The sequence below is a fragment of the Pan troglodytes genome, chromosome 9 (genome assembly GCF_028858775.2).
Source record: "Pan troglodytes isolate AG18354 chromosome 9, NHGRI_mPanTro3-v2.0_pri, whole genome shotgun sequence".
Lineage (NCBI taxonomy): Eukaryota > Metazoa > Chordata > Mammalia > Primates > Hominidae > Pan > Pan troglodytes.
Genome location: NC_072407.2, coordinates 124,831,195 through 124,850,759, shown reverse-complemented (window position 1 = coordinate 124,850,759; position 19,565 = coordinate 124,831,195). Strand labels below are relative to the sequence as shown.

The following is a 19,565-nucleotide window of genomic DNA, read 5'->3' as shown; positions in this document are numbered from 1 at the left end:
CCGGGCGTGGTGGCTCACACCTGTAATCCAAGCACTTTGGGAGGCTGAAGCGGGCAGATCACGAGGTCAGGAGTTCGAGACCAGCCTGACCAACATGGTGAAACCTCATCTCTACTAAAAATAGAAAAATTAGCCGGGCGTGGTGGTAGACGCCTATAATCCCAGCTACTCAGGAGGCTGAGGCAGGAGAATCGCTTGAACCAGGGAAGCGGAAGTTGCAGTGAGCGGAGATCGCGTCACTGCACTCCAGCCTGGGCTACAGAGCGAGACTCTGTCTCAAAAAAACAAACAAAAAAGACAAACAAACAAAAAACAAAAAAACAAAACAAAAATACCACCCATCTGAAGAATCCTATAAGAAGATAATTCTATGTTTCTAACCAAATATAATTACAAAAAAATGACCATAACTTAAATAAAGGTAAAGCTTAATCTTATAGACAACCAAAAGTTTCACTAAATTTAAAAGTATGAAAAAGAGCAATATATCCTTTAGGTGGTAACCTTCCACATTAGGAGATGTAAATTTAAACCAAACATTCAATAATAAATATAACTTATATTTATATAAGGCTGTAAGATTATAAAAAGCTTTCACATTGCATATCTCATTTGATCATCTCAATAATTCTGAGTCTGTGGTATAAGGCAAACATTTGTAATTTTACTTTAATGAGGAAGAAGAAGACTCAGTAAGAGTTTGTGATTTGCCAAAATAATAAATGGCTCCAAATGGGACTCAAATCAGGTCTTTTGACTTCAAATTCCAGTGTTTAACAGCACAAGTTCTTGTTAATCCCCGCTCCGCTTTTTTTTTTTTTTTCATTTTGAAAACAATGAAATTTTGAACCAAAGAAAAAGTATTTAAAAATTACATTTCTTCATCAAATATTTAGCTAGTGCTTGCTGTATGCCAGGATCTGGGAATTCAAAGATGAACAAGTTCATGATCTTAAGGAGTAGACAGTCATCTTTACATGATGAAGACAGTGCAGTGTGGGGTTACGGGTTCTGCAGGAGATGTTCAGGAATGAGGGAGGTACTGGAAGGAGGATCTTCAGAAAGCCTTTACAAAGGCAGAGACATATGAGCTGAATCTCAAAAGGAGGATAAGGTTTTCCTAAGCAAACAAGCCAGGGCAAGAGTAGCCCATCAGCATGAACAAGGAAGGGGCTAGAGGAAATGCCGGGTCTGGGCTCTGTGAGTTCCTGGAGTATGGCCAGGCGTTTGACACAAGTAGGGATTGATGAAGGATGAGGCTACAGGAGCAGGAAGGAGCCAGGTCAGGAAGGGCCTTTCGTACCACTCAGAGTTTGAGTTTTATTTTGAAGGTAACATGGCGTCACATTAAGCAATGTTGAAAGAATTACCCTATGAAATTGTACTTCAAAACTAAAGTACCAAATACATGATCCAGAGTTATTAATAAATTCCTTATTTTAAAGTGTAAATATTTGAAACAGTATCTGAGACCACATGCAATTGTTAAATACTGTCAACTAGTTGCATACAAGATTGTAGCGTTCTGTAATCCCTAGGACAGTGTTTGATTGACTGGGGATCCTCAAGAGAGCATGGCGAGTGTGGGGTGTGCCTGGATAGGCTCCCTTTGTAGGCAGTCTTTTGAGAGTCTCCCCATCGAATGGCCTCCTAGGGCATGTGAACGTTATTGTTTTGCCTACACTTTGTTCTTAACTCTGTCTGAAGTTATATCTCTTTCATTTTGAGGCAATGCGGCCTTAAAAAAAGAGAGAGCTGGTTAGAAGGGCCTCTTCCCTGGGTGGAATCTTCTCCCTGGTGTAAGGAGTGCCTAGTGGTAACGATAGCTTCTCTTCACTGAGTGTCTGCCCCGAGTCCGTAGCTTTGTATAAATTCTTCAAATAGCCCTCCGAAGCAGAAATATATATATATGATATATATTTATATTCCTTGTTTGCTTCCTCCATATATAGATGAGGAAGGTGAGGTGAGGTTTATTTTTATTTATTCTTAATCTTAATTCTTTTCTCTTTTTTTGGGACAGAGTCTTACTCTGTTATCCAGGATGGAGTGCAGTGGTGAGATCCACTCACTGTAGCCTCGGCCTCCCGGCTCAAGTGATCCTTCTGTCTCAGCCTCTGGAGTAGCTGGGACTACAGGCGTGCCCCATCATGGCCAGCTAACTTTTGCATTTTTTGGTGGAGACGAGGTTGGGCTAATACGGGCTATGCTGAAGAGCCAGGATTTAATCCATGATTGACTCTCAAATCAGTATTTTGTTTTGGTTTTAGTTTTTCTCCAATATTTCGTTGTTCCCTAGCAAAAATGCTGCTACCAGGGATGGGGCCAACCAAAGCTCTTCCTCTAGATCTTGCATACTTTTCTCTTTCTTATCCATTCGCACCTCCACTTGAATGATACGTCCTCAGAGAGACCTTCCCCAAGCACCTGGCTAGACATCCCAGTTTAACCTTTTTTTTTTTTTTTTTTGAGATGGAGTCTCACTCTGTCACCTAGGCTGGAGTGCAGTGGCGAGATCTCGGCTCACTGCAACCTCCGCCTCCCAGGTTCAAGCGATTCTCCTGCCTCAGCCTCTTGAGTAGGTGGGATTACAGGTGCGCACCACGAGGCCCAGCTAAGTTTTGTATTTTTAGTAGAGGCAGGGGTTTCACCATGTTGTCCAGGCTGGTCTCCAACTCCTGACTTCAGGTGATCCGCCCACCCCAGCCTCCCAAAGTGCTGGGATTACAGGCATGAGCCACCATGCCCAACCCCCAGTTTACTTATTAAAGTCATCACTTTATTAAATAAAGGACTTTATTCTCTCTCATTACTTTGTTTCTTTTCTTTCTTTCTTTCTTTTTTTTTTGAGACAGAGTTTCGCTCTTCTTGCCCCGGCTGGAGTGCAATGGCACAATCTCAGTTCACCATAACCTCCACCTTCCGGGTTCAAGCGTATCTCCTGCCTCAGCCTCCTGAGTAGCTGGGATGACAGTCATGCACCACCACGCTCAGCTAATTTTGTATTTTTAGTAGAGATGGGGTTTCTCCATGTTGGTCAGGCTGGTCTCGAACTTCTGACCTCAGGTGATCTGCCTGCCTCGGCCTCCCAAAGTGCTGGGGTTATAGGAGTGAGCCACCACGCTCAGTCTCATCACTTTCTTAAATACAGTTTATTCAGTCTCTTTTGAGGTATTATCAGTATCTGAAATTATTTTGTTACATGGTTCTTATCTTTGCCGTATGACTGGAATGTAAACTCCTTCAAGATAGGTGCTCTGCCTGTCTCGTTTTCTGTTAATATCCCAGCATTGAGAAGAGTACCTAATATTTAATACACATTTGGTGCTCAATAAATATCTGTTGGCTGACTGACCTGCTGTCTCAGCAACAGCCACAAAGATGTGTTAACTGAAGGTAGGACTGTGAATTGTTTGTGACTTTATATTGTCTTGACTATAGGCCATTCAATAACCATATCACATTTGTAAACTATCTGTAATTTCTTTCCAAGAAATTACAAGGAAAAAGTCGAATAACATGTATAGAGCATTTCTAACTCTTTTCTGAACCCATACTAAATTTCACCTTCATCAGTCTTTAAAGTAACATTAGAATCAAGATAGAAAGGTAGTTCATTTTTCAAAACACAGTTTCCTTTAACGGTGATTACAAATGGACTCAAAGTGGAATGAGTTTCAGACAAATACTTTAGGCTAGTGAACAAATCATGAATAAAAGTAAGAACTGATTATTCACCAGCAAAGTTACTGCCTGACCGTGATACTTAGGTGCCCTCTAGTGTGTGTTGGTTTTTACATCGGTTCCTCGCTTCACACATCATGTGATTAAGATTTTGTCATGTATTCAAAGGTGATTTTTCCAATGTATGTTAATGTACAATCAGCAGATCTATGCAAAATGGCAAAAAGACTGCAGAACAATTGACTTTAAAAATCAATAGTTCTACCCCTAGCCATTAATTACAAGCATAAAATGCAATTTAGGGGGGTGAGCAATCAGGGGTGTGAAGTTATAAGGGTTACTACAAAATTTATACTATAAATGTCTCCTCCTATTTTTGTTGCTATTTTTCCATTTTAATTTTTAAAAGATAATACATAAGTATGGTTCAAAGTTAAGAGATTTGAAAAGGTACACAGTAAAAAGTTGTGCTCCCGCCCATTCCCCCTCCACCTCTTGCAATTAACTACTTTTGTAGCCGTCCACGATTTCTTATACGTGCCATGAAAATACAATATATATTTTTATTCCTTTCCACTGTTTTTTGTTTTTTGTTTTTTTGGAGACAAGAATCTCACTCTGTCGCCCAGGCTGGAGTGCAGTGGTGCGATCTTGGCTCACGGAAACCCTGCCTCCCGAGCTCAGACAATTCTCATGGGCTTCCCGAGTAGCTGGGATTAGAGGCACCCGTCACAATGCCCGGCTAATTTTTGTATTTTTTAGTAGAGACAGGGTTTCACATGTTGGTCAGGCGGGTCTCAAACTTGTGACCTCAAGTGATCCACCTGTCTCAGCCTCCCAAAGTCCTGGGATTACAGGCATGAGCCACCACACCTGGCCCCTCTCCACTTTTAACATACTGCACCTTGAATTTCTTTCTTAATAAGAAATCCTGGTAAGTTATCCCTCATAGTTCATGGAGAGTGTCCTTATTTTTTTTTTTTTAACAGCTGCAGTGTACTCTACCGTATGGACGTACCATAACTTATTTACTCCCCAAATGACAGATATTTGGGTGGCTTCCAATCTTTTGCTATTACAAATAAGGCTGAAATGAACAATTTTGTACAGATGTGATTTCAAAACTGCACACAAATATCTAGGATAAATTACTAGGTGCAAAATGTGTTGGGTCAAATAAAAATAATGTCAAACACTTTTATACTTATATGTATACCTATATACTTGCTATGGGCCAGTCACTGATCTTAGCACTCTCTATACATTTATTTATTTATTTAATTTATTTTTTTGAGATGGAGTCTTGCTCTGTCACCCAGGCTGGAGTGCAGTGGCACAATCTTGGCTCACTGCAACCTCTGCTTCCTGGGTTCAAACGATTCTCCTGCCTTGGCCTCCCAAGTAGCTGGGATTACAGGCACACACCACCATGCTCGGCTAATTTTTATATTTTTAATATAGATGGGTTTCACAATGTTGGCCAGACTGGTCACAAACTCCTGACCTCAAATGATCTGCCCGCTTTGGCCTCCCAAAATGCTGAGTTTACGTGGCCTAACTCATTTATTTAATCTTCTTAATAAGCCTATGAGGAAAGTCCTATTACTGTCCTCATTTTAAAGATGAGGAGACTGAGGCACAGAGAGGTTTAGTAACTTGCAGAGCGTCAGAGAGCTAGCAGGTGGCAGTGCCAACCAACCTGGCTCCAGAGTCCATACTCTTAGCCATTATGTTTTACTTTCTCAAGGAGTATATTTGTGTTTTAAGTAGATATTAACAAATTGTCCTCCGTACTGGTTATACTAATTTATGCTCTCACCAGCTTGACCGTATTTTTTGCCCACAGGGTCATTAAACTTAAAGAATTTTGATAGTTTAATTATAGTTGAAAAATAGAATCCCGTTATAGTATTAATTTGCATTTCTCTAATAGGCTGAGATTGAGTAACCTCTTATATGTGTAATAGCCATATATATTAACTTTTCTTTGTTAACTTTTATTAACAAGGAAAAATACACAAAAAGTATAAATGAACAATCTGTGAATAAGCAAGGATAATAAAGAAAGCTCTGGAAATTAAGAGTAATGAGAGGAACAATCTGTGAATTGTTCATTTATACTTTTTGTGTATTTTTCCTTGGAATTTGGTCTTTTTCTTACTGATTTCTAGGATTTCCTGAAATCTCTACTGAAAAATACAAAAATTAGCCAGGCATGGTGGCGGGTGCCTGTAATCCCAGCTGCTCTGGAGGCTGAGGCAGGAGAATCGCTTGAACCTGGGAGGCGGAGGCTGCAATGAGCTGAGATAGTGCCACTGCACTTCAGCCTGGGCGACAGAGTGAGACCCTGTCTCAAACAAAAACCAAAACAAAACAAAACAAACCAAGAGCCTCCACACTTGGTACCCAAGCTTCCCGCCTCCTACCCACAAATCAACTGAATAATCCTATCAGCCATGGAAAACATCAATGCTCTGTAGATAATGACTTACTCAACTCTGACTTTTAGATTTTGATAAAACCTTTGTGTTCTCTGTTCTAGCCCCTTGCTCATCAAAGTGAGGTCCATGGACCACCAGCCTTGCATCTCCTGGGAACTTGTCAGAAATGCACACTCTGCATCTCACCCCAGACCTACTGGATCACAATCTGTATTTTCACAAGCGTCTAAAGTGGTTCATAAGCACTTTAAATTGTGAGAAGGAAAAGATCAGTGGTTCTCAAAGTGTAGGCCTGATAGCAGCAGCAGTAACACCTTGGGCCATGCAGAAAATTCAGATCCCTGGGTCCCACCCTACACCTGCTGAATCAGAAATTTGGGGGGATGAGGTCCATCAAGCTTTTTAAATAAGCCCTCCAGATGATTCTGGTGCACTCTAATGCTTAGGAACCACTGCTCTAGATCGGTGATTCTCAATCTTGGCTAAATATTAGAATCACCTGGGGAGTGTGGCGGACTCCCCATATTTAGAGTGCAACCCAGATGAGCTGAACTGGAATTTCAGTGGTTCATCCAGGGAATCAATACTTTTTAAATTCTCCAGTTGATTCCAATGTGAAACCAAGGCTGAGAACCACTGCTCTAGTCTGGAACAATGCTTCTCAAACCTGGCTTCACATTAGAAATACTCAAGGAGTTTTATAAAAAAAACAAAAAAGAAAAACTGTTGCTCAGGTTCTCAGAGATTTAAATTGGTCTGAGTGAAGCAAAAAAAAAAAAATCACCTTTTTTTTTTTTTTTTTGAGATGGAGTTTCACTCTTGTTGCCCAGGCTGGAGTGCAATGGTGCAATCTTGGCTCACCGCCCTGGGTTCAAGTGATTCTCCTGCCTCAGCCTCCTGAGTAGCTGGGATTACAGGCATGCTCCACCATGCCAGGCTAATTTCGTATTTTTAGTAGAGACGGGTTTTCTCCATGATGGTCAGGCTGGTCTCGAACTCCCAACTTCAGGTGATCTGCCCGCCTTGGCCTCCCAAAGTGCTAGGATTACAGGCGTGAGCCACCGCACCTGGTCAAAAAAATCACTTTTAAAAATTCTCAGGTGATTCTGATATCTAGCCAGGTTAGCAAACTACTGCTCTAGAAATGCCATTCCCCCCATATAAACTTCAAGTTATAATAAAGAGTAGACAGTTTGGAGGTGATGGAAGAGATACATTTTTAATTTCCCTTATGTTTACTCAGCCTTTTCAGTGTATTAGGCTACTGGCTATGAAGATTAAAAATGAGCACAAACCCTAGCTCCTACCCATAGGGAACATATAATCTGTATCGGGAGGAGAGACACACACACGTCTACATATGAATAACGGTTCAAAAAAAAAAAACACATCAGTTTATGCTACTGACTAGAATTCACTAAGTTACACATATCATTATGTCACTGTTAGGTCAAACTCATCTCTATTCTTTTTAAAGTAATAGGAAGCCAGGTCAGTGATGCACACCTATAGTCCCAGTCACTCAGACTCAGGTGTCTAAGGCAAGAGGATCACTTGAGCCCAGGAGTTCAAGGCTGCAGTGTGCGATGATCGAATCCTGCATAGCAACTACACTCCAGCAACATAGCAAGATCCCGTCTCAAAAAAATAATGAGTCATCTCTTAAAAAAATAATAGGAGCAAGAAGAAGTACATATATATTGGAAAATGGTAAAGGAACAATTTTAAATACAATTAGCCTTTAGATATTTGAACTTGGAGAAAGTGGTGGGAAAAGTCAATGGCCCCTTCAGAGAGTAATATAAGAGCTTAAAGAAAGTTTCCTCCATGGCACAAAGAAAAGAAAATTCAGCTGTGGAATCACTGACAATAAATACACCCTAAAATTGTTTAGTAAATTAACTTATAACTACTAACAAAAATAGCGATTAATAAATCAACAATTAAAGAGTTCATAATAAATATTTTTCCCTTTTATTACTGGAAATAAAACTATTTCTTTTGACCTCAGACTAAAAAGAGAGTTTCTGAATGAAGAAAGCCCCCAAATGTTCTCCTTCCGGATCAGCTTCTTTTGAGAACACTTTTTAATAATGAAAAATATTGTCCTAGTTTGAGATAAATTACTGGCTATAAACATTTTTCAGGCTGGGCATGGTGGCTCATGCCTGTAATCCCAACACTTTGGGAGCCAAGGTAGAAGGATCATTTGAGCCCAGGAGTTTGAGGTCAGCCTGGGCAACATGATGAGACCCCCATCTCTATAAAGACATTTAAAAACAAATTTAGCTAGATGTGGTGGTGCATGCCTGTGTTCCCAGCTACTCGCCGAGGCTGAGGCAGGAGGATTGCTTGAGCCCAGGAGGTCGAGGTTATAGTGAGCTATGATCGTGCGATTGCATTCCAGCTTGGGTGAAAGGCCAGACCCTGTCTCAAAAGAAATTTTTTTTCAAAGATACTGGACTGTTGAATTTATTTACATTTTTAAATGAGCAATCAAGCAAAATTCAAAATTTCATGTAAGTTTTATGGAACAAGAGTATACTAACATCTAAAATTGGGTAAAAATACTAAAAACTGCTTGAATTCACCTAGTTTTTTTAACTACTTCAGCTAGATATACTACACCTATTTCATTTAATTATTAGTTACAGTGGCAAAGATGTGACATAATTCTTTTTTTGAATTTTATTTATTTTTATTTTTAAATTAAAATATTTTTAGGCCCAAATCTCACCAGACATCATTTATTTTTATTTTTATTTATTTATTTTGAGACAGAGTCTCACTCTATAACCCAGGCTGGAGTGTAGTGGTGCCATCTCGGCTCACTGCAACCTCTGCCTCCCGTGTTCAAGCGATTCTTGTGCCTCAGCCTCCCGAGTAGCTGGGATTACAGGTGTGCATCACCACACCCGGCTAATTTTTGTATTTTTGGTATAGATGGGTTTCACCATGTTGGCCAGGCTGGTCTTGAACTCGTGGCCTCAAGTGATCCTCCCACCTCGACCTCCCAAAGTGCTGGGATTACAGGCATGAGCCAACGTGCCACCAGACGTAATTCTTTAAGACAAAAAAGGGAGTCTCTGAAGAAAAGCCACAAATGTTCATCCACCTCATCTATTTTGTTCCATTAGAAAATGCTTAGAGGTTAGAACAGGTTAGGATATGTTAAAAAAAAAATACCAATTGGGATTTGGAATAGGTCTAAGGGCAACCACATTTAACATAATAACCTCTCCTTTGTATTTGAAAATGACCTCACATTAGCAGGTGATAAATCTCAAGCTCTTTCCAGTAAGAGTGGTGGACTCTACCATTCTAACCCCACTCTTGTCCTGTATCCCTGGACATGCCCATAGGAGGTGGGCAGAGAAGGTCTTTATGTGCACCTGTGAAATGGAACTAAGTTTACTGGCTCCAAAAGGTTTTGAATCCATCATGTGGGAGAGAATTTACTCTCAAAATGACCTGATGAGGAAGAGAAGGCATTTATTACTGTCCCAATTTTACAAATAAAGAGACTAATGTTTAATCATATCATATCATTTACACAGGACAATAACAAATGATGTGATTTTCAATGGGGTTTATAGAAACAGCTGAAGATTGAAAAAAAAATAACCCACCTTATGTTGTACCCTACCGCCTCCCCGACCGCCCAATATGTATACAGAATCTGAGTTGAGAATCGCTCCTGTATGTGAGCTGGGGCATGTTCCATGTCACCCACAACGTGCTGGGGCATACAGGGTTGAAAACCTCTGCTATGGTGGTAACAAAGGTAATCAACACAGGGAATCAAATGCTTAAGTTCTATATTTTATCGTTTGGAAAACACAGTTTTAAAAAGTTCCAGATTTCTTTGAATGGAGAATTTCGGATATAATAACTGACATAACAATGGACTTATAATTACTTATAGCAATTATAGCAATTTTGGATATAATAATTGACTTATAGCAATAATCGACTTGTAGCAATTACACTGTAAACCATTGGTGGCTTTTATTTTGGTCATAAGAATTTATGGAATAAACATAAACATACAGGATAGCCTATGGAAGCGTTTGTTTCACCCAGCTAGGTGGCTGCTATGACATCGTCATCCTAAAGGAAGTGATATCTGGACACTGCAAACAAACGCAAATTCTGGTTTAATGTTTCAGAAGACATTTTAAAATAGCCACTACGTACCTGTTCTGGATGAGATTCCCCTCTTTTTTTATTGTGAAGTTGAAGATAAGAGTCCGTTTTCGGGGTGGGTAATCCCAAAGTGAGCTTGTTTTTTTCCACAAAATGTTGTTTGGATTTCCTTGGCCGAGGGCCACGTGATCCCGGCAGGAAAACCTCGTTATGTGAACTTGAGCTCTTCACGTAGGGAGAAAGGCCGCTCGACTTCTCCTCCAGGTCACTGTCGCTCAGCTCTGAAAACGGCTTGCTGCGACGGGCACCATGCTCATAGTTTGGGCTTAAAAATTCACTACCAAGTAAAGAAGCTGCACTCTGTGGACTCTCTTTCTGCTCGCCTTTTCCCCCGGAGAGTTCCACTGACGTCTCCTGGGAAGGGTAGAGGGGAGCCAAAGGCAGATTTTCTAAAGAGCTGTCCGTGGACTCCGGCAACGCTTCCACAGACAGCAGCTGCCCTTCCTCCTTCTTACTCTTCCAGTTCGGGTCATAGCGGAGGTCTGAATATTTGTCTTCTATTGGTTGTTGCCTGCCCAAAGCAGAAGAGAAATGCCAAGTCCTTAGTTGAAATAAATTCACTTATTATAGTCAGTTGAACATTTTATTTGAAATCAATCTCAGTCTTTTTCCTATAGTTTTCCTTTTATTATCTGTATGTTAAACACAAATCCCAGCAGGGTGCAGTAGCTCATACCTGTAATCCCAACACTTTGGGAAGCCGAGGCAGGAGGATCGCTTGAAGCAAGGAGTTCAAAACCAGCCTGGGCAACACAGCGAGACTCCATCTTTACAACAAATTTTTTTTAAAAATTAGCTGGGTATGGTGTCGTACCTGTAGTCCCAGCTACTCAGGAGGCTGAGGTGGGAGGATTGCTTGAGCTAAGGAGTTAGAGGCTACAGTGAGCTATAATCACGACACTGCACTCCAGCCTGGGAGACAGCGTGAGACCCTGTCTCTTAAAATAAATAAATTAATTAATTAATAAACATAAAGACAGATCGCAGGGCCAAATTAGACCCACACACTACACATAAGGGCGAAAGGCCTTAATTATCCAAGTTCATTGAAATATGGAATAAAAATGGGGGATAATTAATTTCTAAGTGTCAGAAGACAACTGAAAAACAAATATCTATAATGTTAAACAAATAATCACTGTGGTTCAATGAATGCGATTACTTACGTACACCAACAATGACTCAGTATTTCAGCTGGTGAAGATAAAACTATGTTTCACACTTTGGCTGGTAATACATTTCATACACTGACTAACAATGTTCTGGTCAAGGACAAGCCGCATATACGACTGAGGTCCTACGATATTGTAATGGAGCTGAAAAATTCCTGTCACCTAGTGACGCTGTAGCCCTTGGAATATCATAGTACAATGTGTTGCTCATATGTTTGTGGTGCTGCTGGTATAAACGAACCTACTGCACTGCCAGTCCTATAAAAGTATAGCACATACAATTATATACAGCACATAATCCTTGATAATGATAATCAACAACTATGTTACTGACTTTTGTATTTACTGTATGCAATGGTTTGGATCTGTGTCCCCACCCAAATCTCATGTCGAACTGTAATCCCCGATGTTGGAGGTAGGGCCTGGTGGGAGGTGACTGGATCATGGGGACAGAGTTCTCATGAATGGCTTAGCAAGCACCATCCACCCTTGGTTCTGAGTAGTGAGTGACTTATGGTGAGATCTGGTTGTTCAAGAGTGCATAGCAGCTCCCCACCCTCTCTCTTGGTCCTGCTCTGCTGTAAGAGGCCTGCTCCCCCTTTGCCTTTGCCATGATTGTAAGTTTCCCGAGGTTTCCTTAGAAACCAAGCAGATGCCAGAATCATACTTCCTGTAGAGCCTGTGGAACTGTGAGCCAGTTACACTTCTTTTTTTAAATAAATTACCCAGTCTCACTCAGGTATTTCTTTGCAGCAATGCAAGAACAGGCTAATACACTATACTATACTTTTTTTTTTTTTTGAGACAAGTCTTGCTCTATCACTCAGGCTGGAGTGCAGTGGTGTGATCTTGGCTCACTGCAACCTCTGCCTCCCAGGTTCAAGTGATTCTCGTGCCTCAGCCTCCTGAGTACCTGGGATTACAAGTGTGTTTTAACATGTCGGGCTAATTTTTTTTTTTTTTTTAATTTTTAGTAGAGACAGGGTTTTGCCATGTTGGCCAGGCTGATCTTGACCTCCTGGCCTCCTGTGATCCACTCGCCTCAGCCTACCAAAGTTTCGGGATTACAGGTGCAAGCCACCGTCCCCAGCCACTACACTATATTTTTTTATCATTATTTTAGAGTGCACTCCTACTTATTTTTTAAAAAGTTAACTGTGAAACAGCCTCAGGCAGGTCCTTCAGGAGGGATTCCAGAAGAAGGCCTTGTTATCCTAGGAGATGACAGCTCCGTATGTGTTACTGCCCCTGAAGACCTTCCAGTGAGACACGGTATGGACATGGAAGACAGTGATATTGATGATTCGAACCCTGTGTGGGCCTAGACTAATGTGTGTGTTTGTGTCTCAGTTTTTAACAAAAAAGTTTAAAAAATAAAAAAAAATTTTTTTTTTTTGAGACAGAGTCTCGCTCTTTCGCCCAGGCTGGAGTGCAGTGGCGCTATCTTGGTTAACTGCAAGCTCTGCCTCCCGGGTTCACGCCATTCTCCTGCCTCAGCCTCCCGAGTAGCTGGGACTACAGGCACCTGCCACCGCGCCTGGCTAATTTTTTGTATTTTTAGTAGAGACAGGGTTTCACCGTGTTAGCCAGGATGGTCTCGATCTCCTGACCTCGTGATCTGCCTGCTTCAGCCTCCAAAAGTGCTGGGATTACAGGCGTGAGCCACCGCGCCCAGCCAAAAAAAATTTTTTAATAGAAAAAAGCTTACTTACAGAATAAGGATATAAAGAATTTTTATACAGCTGTACAATGTATTTGTGTTTTAAGCTGTGTTATTACAAAAGAGTTAAAAAGTAAAAAAAAATTAAAAGTATATAAAGTAAAAAAGTTACAGTAGCTAAGGTCAATTTATTAATGAAGAAATATTTTTAAAAATAAATTTAGAGGAGTCTAAGTGTACAGTGTTTCTGAAGTCCACAGTAGCTTACAGTAATGTCCTAGGCCTTGAAATTTGCTCCTGCTCACGCACTGCCTCACCCAGAGAAACGTACAGTCCTACAACCTCCATTCATGGTGAGTGCCTATATAGGTGTACCATTTAAAAAACTTTTATGCTGTATTTTTACTGTACCTTTTCTATGTTTAGATGCACAAATACTTACCAAGGTATTATAATTCCCTACAGTGTTTAGTATAGTAACACATTGCACAAATTGTGTGTAGTAGGCTGTACTATCTAGGTTTGTGTAAGTGCACTCTATGATGTTCCCACAATGATGAAATCACCTAACCAAAAATCTCTCAGACCGTACCCCTGTCATCAGGCAATGCATGACTGTATAGACATCTGCTGTTTAGAAAGAGAACTGTGAATTGTTGCCTAGACAACATTTGCTTCAGACTGCTCCTTTTTGGAGGAAAGCACGGTTTTATCTTGACTGCATACCTACGTAGATTCATTCTTCTTTTCAGTGATTTTGCTTTTCACTTCATTTTGTCTTTGTAGCGTGTATCTAATGTACTACAGAAAGATCCCCGAGGCTTCAAATTGGACCAGATCACGGCTCACTGAAAGGTTCATAGCCTCTTGGCTGTCAGCTATGCACACGAAGCTCAGTCGATAGGTCAGAATGTACTTGACACTGCAGGAGGGGCCTATTTGAATAAAAGGTTAAGCATACGGTCCTGCCTGAGAAAAACGAACTAGCCTATAATCAGTTCATGTGACCCAAAATAAAGTCTCCCTTTTCCCCATGACAATCTCAATTTGTAAAGCACCCCCAGTCTTAACAAAAAAAAAAAAAAAAAAAAAAAAGCTGGTAGTATGGCATATTTAATGGCCTCTTTGATCTTCAAAAGCTAAATGGGAGAGATTTTCCTTCCTTGAGTACAGTAGATGCAACCCTCTAATCAAAAAGAAAATGTAAATCACCCGGGCTTTTTATGCTATTTGATATTCCCGTTTACAGAGGACATAATTGTATGCTGGGTAAACAAACTAATGGTCCCCCTAATGTCAATTTACTTTCCTTAATGTGGACCCAGGTTTCTTTGATTTGATGTAAAGCAACAACTGGAGCAAAAAGCCAAAACTGTCACGCCTTGCTGAATTGTCATTTTGAATTTTTTAGTTCACATATTATGATGAGGAACTTCTTGAAATAAGTGGCACCTCCTTTTCCAACAAGAGAAGAGAGATGCTCCTCTTCTTCAGCAAAATGGGAATGGTCCACATTTGTTAGAAAATGGGATGCCTAAAACCTCGCTGCACTGCAGGGTCACCTGCCTCTGGGGCTTTGACGGGGAGGTTTCTCCCAAGTGATGCACTGTCCTAGGAACTCACAGTGTTTCCTGTCCCTGCCTTTCACTTGACCCTGAAGCATCATGGGGCAGGGATATGGGACATGGGTGGTCCAGCAGTGTCCGGCAGGGCACAGACCTGGGCTCAGGTTCTCCATCTGTCACTACCTGTTCTGCATTGGTTGGCAAATCAGTCATCTCTGATTCAGTTTTTCTCATCTATAAATCGGGATAAATTCTATTTGTTTTATTTCTCAGGACTGAATGAGGATCAACATGAGAGAATGTGTCTTAAAGTGCTCTATGTTTGTGCTTACTTAATTTTTCACTGTGGTAATCTTGTCTCCTCACTAGACAAATTCCCAGGCAGCGGGGACTGCAGGTGATCTTTCGTTTCCTAACTTCTGCCCTAGTACGCTGCACTGTGCTATGGATAGAAGAGTCAATAAATACTTCTTGAATAAATAACTCCTTTTCTAAAAATAGTCTAGTCAACACAAATACAGCATAAATATTTATTTTTAAAAATCAATAGTAATAAATTCGAATCTAAACATGTAAAGGCTTCTTGCATTAGACCAAATTAGGGAATGATTTTTAGGGCTTATCTTGTGCTGAATTAAACATAAGTTTCAACTGTGGTTGTTCAGGTGGGGAAGAAAGCTCAATTATTATCTTCAAGTAAATACAGATTTTTTTTTTGTAAAGAAAGGTGCTATTTTCCCATATTTATGCTGTGATGAAAGAAAAAAAAACTGAATTTAACTTTCTTAATTCATTTGCTCATTCATTGATTCAGCAGGTATTTATTTATCGAGCCCTTACGAAGCTACAGGAATAGTGGTAGATGGTGAAGCAGCGGACGCACAGCCTAGTAGGGGATACAGACCAGGAAACAGTAATTGACACTTTGGAGTGATCTGTGCTCTGATGAGGAGCACCGGGCCATAGGGACACAGAGGGACATCCAGTCCTATCTTGGGAGGTCAGGGAAAGCCTTCTGGAGGAAGTGCTGGCGTGGCTCAGAGCTAAGGCTGAGAAGGGCAGGAAGTCTATGCCAGGCTGAGGGAACAGCATGTAAAAAGGAGTGGAGGCAGAGACCATGTGGTGCTTTCACAGAACAAATTCTGTGTGGACAAAATGGAGGGTGAGAGGAGGGCAGGTCGAGGAGCACAGCTCAAGGGCAAGCAAAGGTCAGATCTCGAGGGACGTTGCAAACACTTGAAGCAGCTCGGGCTTAACAAAATTAACCAGAGAGTTAATTAGCAAGCAAAGATTTTAGTAAGATGTAAATACATTTGGACAGCCAAAGTGAGGAGTTTCTGGAAGGGATTATCTACAGAGGCTATGAAGTCCTTTTTGGAAAACTTAGAACAGGTAATCCTCTACTTTGTACTGTTTAGAGCAGGGCTGGCCACCTTTCACAGGTGACAACACTGGGGATCACTGTTCTGCTACTCACTCAGGAGTGGGATGTGGAAAGGGAGCACGTGTTACTGTTTGATGATCCAGGGAATGTTTGTCGTGAGTCTTCAGTTTTTTTTCCTTGGAACAATGTTAAGGGAAGTACTATTATTACCGCCATTTAACAGACGAGGAAACTGAGGCTTAGAGGGCTTATGTACATCTCCCAAGGTCACAGAGCCTGGCAGTCTGCTCTGGATCGGGCTCCTGCACCTCATGTTGCATTGTACCCTGCAGCTATTCCCATAGGTGACAGTGAAGAAAGTAGGTTGCAGTGTCTGCCTTATGTGAATCAGCGAATGGATCAGTCGGTCAACAGATAAGCATGGAACACCTCCCTACATACAGGCAGAATCTTAGGCACAGAAGATACAGCAGCAAGGAAAACAGAAGCAGGCTGCTGGATCTTACCCTTCAATGAGGAGGACAGGCTTTATGCACCAACAGTAATACAGTAATCAACTAATGAATTCGATGTGTAAAGAAATACAGGATGTTATGGGTATTTAAAACAGGAGGATGTGACTTATCACAAAAATAAGTTAGCCTCTTATTTCCACATTCAATTGCTAGATGATATCGCAAAGTCCATTCCAACTCCACTGTTCTATGATCCTATGATAGATTCATGAAAGAATGAATAACTGAGTAATGCCCACTATTTTTAAAAATTAGGTAGTCTTCAGTTTAAGGAAATAGATTTTCTGGTTTCCATCTCTGCAGTTATGCCAAGAAAACTGGTGCACTCATACTGGTCGTGGTATTTAACCAGCATCAGCTGATAAGGGCATAGTTTCTACAGTCATGACTACAGACCTCCTTCTGTCACATGTAATATTGCGGTGCTTTGTTTCTCTGTATGATAATATGGATTATTTTGGTTCTGAGAAATGGTACAGCAGAGCATCTAAGAACAAGGGTCCTAGACTACCTGCATTCATTTCCTGGTGCCACCAGATTATGTGAATGTGGGCAAGTTATTTAACTTCTGTGCTTCAGTTTCCTCATCAATAAAATGGGGATAATAATAGTACTGGCCAGGTGTGGTAGCTCATGCTTGTAGTCCCAGAATTTTGAGAGGTCCAGGCAAGGGGATCACTTGAGGCCAAGAGTTTGAGAGCAGCCTGAGCAACACAGAGAAACCCCCCGTCTCTACAAAAAACAAAGCAAAACCAATCAGCCAGGTACTGTGGCATGCGCCTGTAGTCCCAGCTACTCAGGAGGCTGGGGCAGGAGGATGGCTTAGCCCAGGAGGTCAAACCTTCAGTGAGCCATGACTGTGCCACTGCACTCCAGCTTGGGCAACACAGCGACACCCTATCTCAATAAAAATAAAAAAGTTAAAAAAATAATAATAGTACCTACCTCATCGTGTTACTGAGAGGACTATGCAAACTAATACATCTAAATTTGGCCAGGTGCGGTGGCTCACGCCTGTAATCCCAGCACTTTGGGAGGCCGAGGCGGGTGGATCATGAGGTCAGGAGTTTGAGATCAGCACGGCCAACATGGTGAAACCCCGTCTCTACTAAAAATACAAAAATTAGCCGGGCATGGTGGCACGTGCCTGTAATCCCAGCTACTCAGGAGGCTGAGGCAGGAGAATTGCTTGAGCCCGGGAGGCAGAGGGTGCAGTGTGCCGAGATCATGCCATTGCACTCCAGCCTGGGCAATAGAGTGAGACTCTGTCTCAAAAAACAAACAAACAAACAAACCATCTAAATGCATAGAACTGTGTCCCTGGCACACAGTAAGGGTTCCATGAGGACTACCTGTGGAAGCACGTGTCAGAGAGCTCCAGCACTAGCCTTGCTTGCTGTACGTCACATTCAGTCCCCGTGACATAACACCGTTGTTGTGTATTGTGCTTCTGGTGATGGATCTCAAGGGATTCTTCTCTCCCCAGGGCTTATCTTATTTCCAGGGCACAAAGTTGTCTTGTGATACACTAAGTGGTTCCCTAATGGCCTGAAAGAATTAACACCCATCTTTAAAAATCCAGCTTTTAATCACGACTTAGGCACGGTGGAGAATGGCCAAACCACAATTTAGGGAATGGGATTAAGAAACGTAAGTACTTTCACATGATGAAACATTTTAACAATTGCTGAAAGATGATGAATAAGGTAAAACTCCAAGAATTAAATTATTTTAGACCTTCTGAAAAAGCTGTAATTTCTAGCCTCGCAAATTTCCTTTTTTTTTTTTTTTTTTTTTTGAGACAGAGTCTTCCTCTGTCGCCCAGGCTGGAGTGCAGTGGTGCGATCTCAGCTCACTGCAACCTCAGCCACCTGGGTTCAAGCCAAATTTCCATTCTTAAATGGCTGTAGAAGCAATATCACCCACTACAGAAAAGATTGATGTTTTAAGTGGAACCTAGAAAATACAAAGGGTTTAGAAACACGCCAGACTAAATGAGTTGCTCTGGCTGAGAAAAATGTTTTTGAATCAGAGAAACTCTCAGAATGTGTATATATAAGGGTAGAGCCTGAAGATGTGGCTCTTACAAGAGTTTTAATTACGTTGCACCATTTACACCTGAAAAGACTATCTTAAAACATCCCCTTTCTCCCCTTTCTGGATGGAAAACATATGTGGAGACAAATAGGAGGTTATGTTTTGCAAAATCATGAGCCTAGAAAGCTGTAATACTTCACAGGAACAAATCTAATGGTCAAAATAGAACATGATACTGAAGAACCCCATTGTACTGAGCTTGTGTGCTTGGAAGCTCCATTGTGTTTTGTGGTCCAGGTCAACACTGGGACAAAATGAGTGTGAAGTGCCCTTTCATTAGTCATCATCTGCACACAAAACACGCACCTCTTTTCCTCCCCATCTGATAGAAAGGTTACACAGAAAATGAGTACACAACTCTTTTGTTACTGTTCAGACAGCAGATGCAGGGTCTGCTCTTCAGATGCCTAGGTTAGAAACGGAGGCAGAGAGGAAGGGAGTGGGGGACGGTTTCACATGCATATGCCATGATATTTGCTGGCTTTAATGGACCATATTTGAGTACTTACTGTGATAACTTCAAACCAAATAAAATAAAGTCTCCATTTAATGAAGAGCCTCATATTCAATATTGTATTCAATCAAAAAATTACTAAAATTAGAGCATGTTTCTAGTACAATTAACATCCTTTGCACTCACAATAAAATATTCAATAACTGGCCATTTTGCCTGTTGAGGAGGTGAATAAAAGCATTGCTATTAAGCATTTAGCTGTTATTTATTTGTCACTTCATTTTAAGTAGGCAGTTAAATTGAAACTGCACATGTTATTATTGATTTAGGTTTAATTTAATCCTTTTAAACAGAATAATTATTCCCAATTTATATGCCATTAAATCT

General features: G+C 41.0%; 1 protein-coding gene across 12 annotated transcripts in view; it reads right to left on the bottom strand.

Moving 5' to 3' along the window:
• Window positions 1–19,565, bottom strand: part of JHY (junctional cadherin complex regulator) — a 95,417-nt gene that overhangs the window by 63,295 nt on the left and 12,557 nt on the right. For 11 of the 12 annotated variants that reach the window (XR_001707597.4, XR_001707598.4, XM_054662791.2 and 8 more), the window contains exon 3: window positions 10,323–10,842. Coding sequence is in view for 10 of the 12 variants with exons in the window: in XM_054662791.2 (XP_054518766.2) it covers window positions 10,323–10,842 (520 nt within the window). In the remaining 2 variants the exon portion in view is untranslated. Of the gene's footprint in view, window positions 1–9,478; window positions 9,597–10,322; window positions 10,843–19,565 lie in introns of those variants that run through there. The other variant, XM_016922181.4, reaches the window with a different exon arrangement.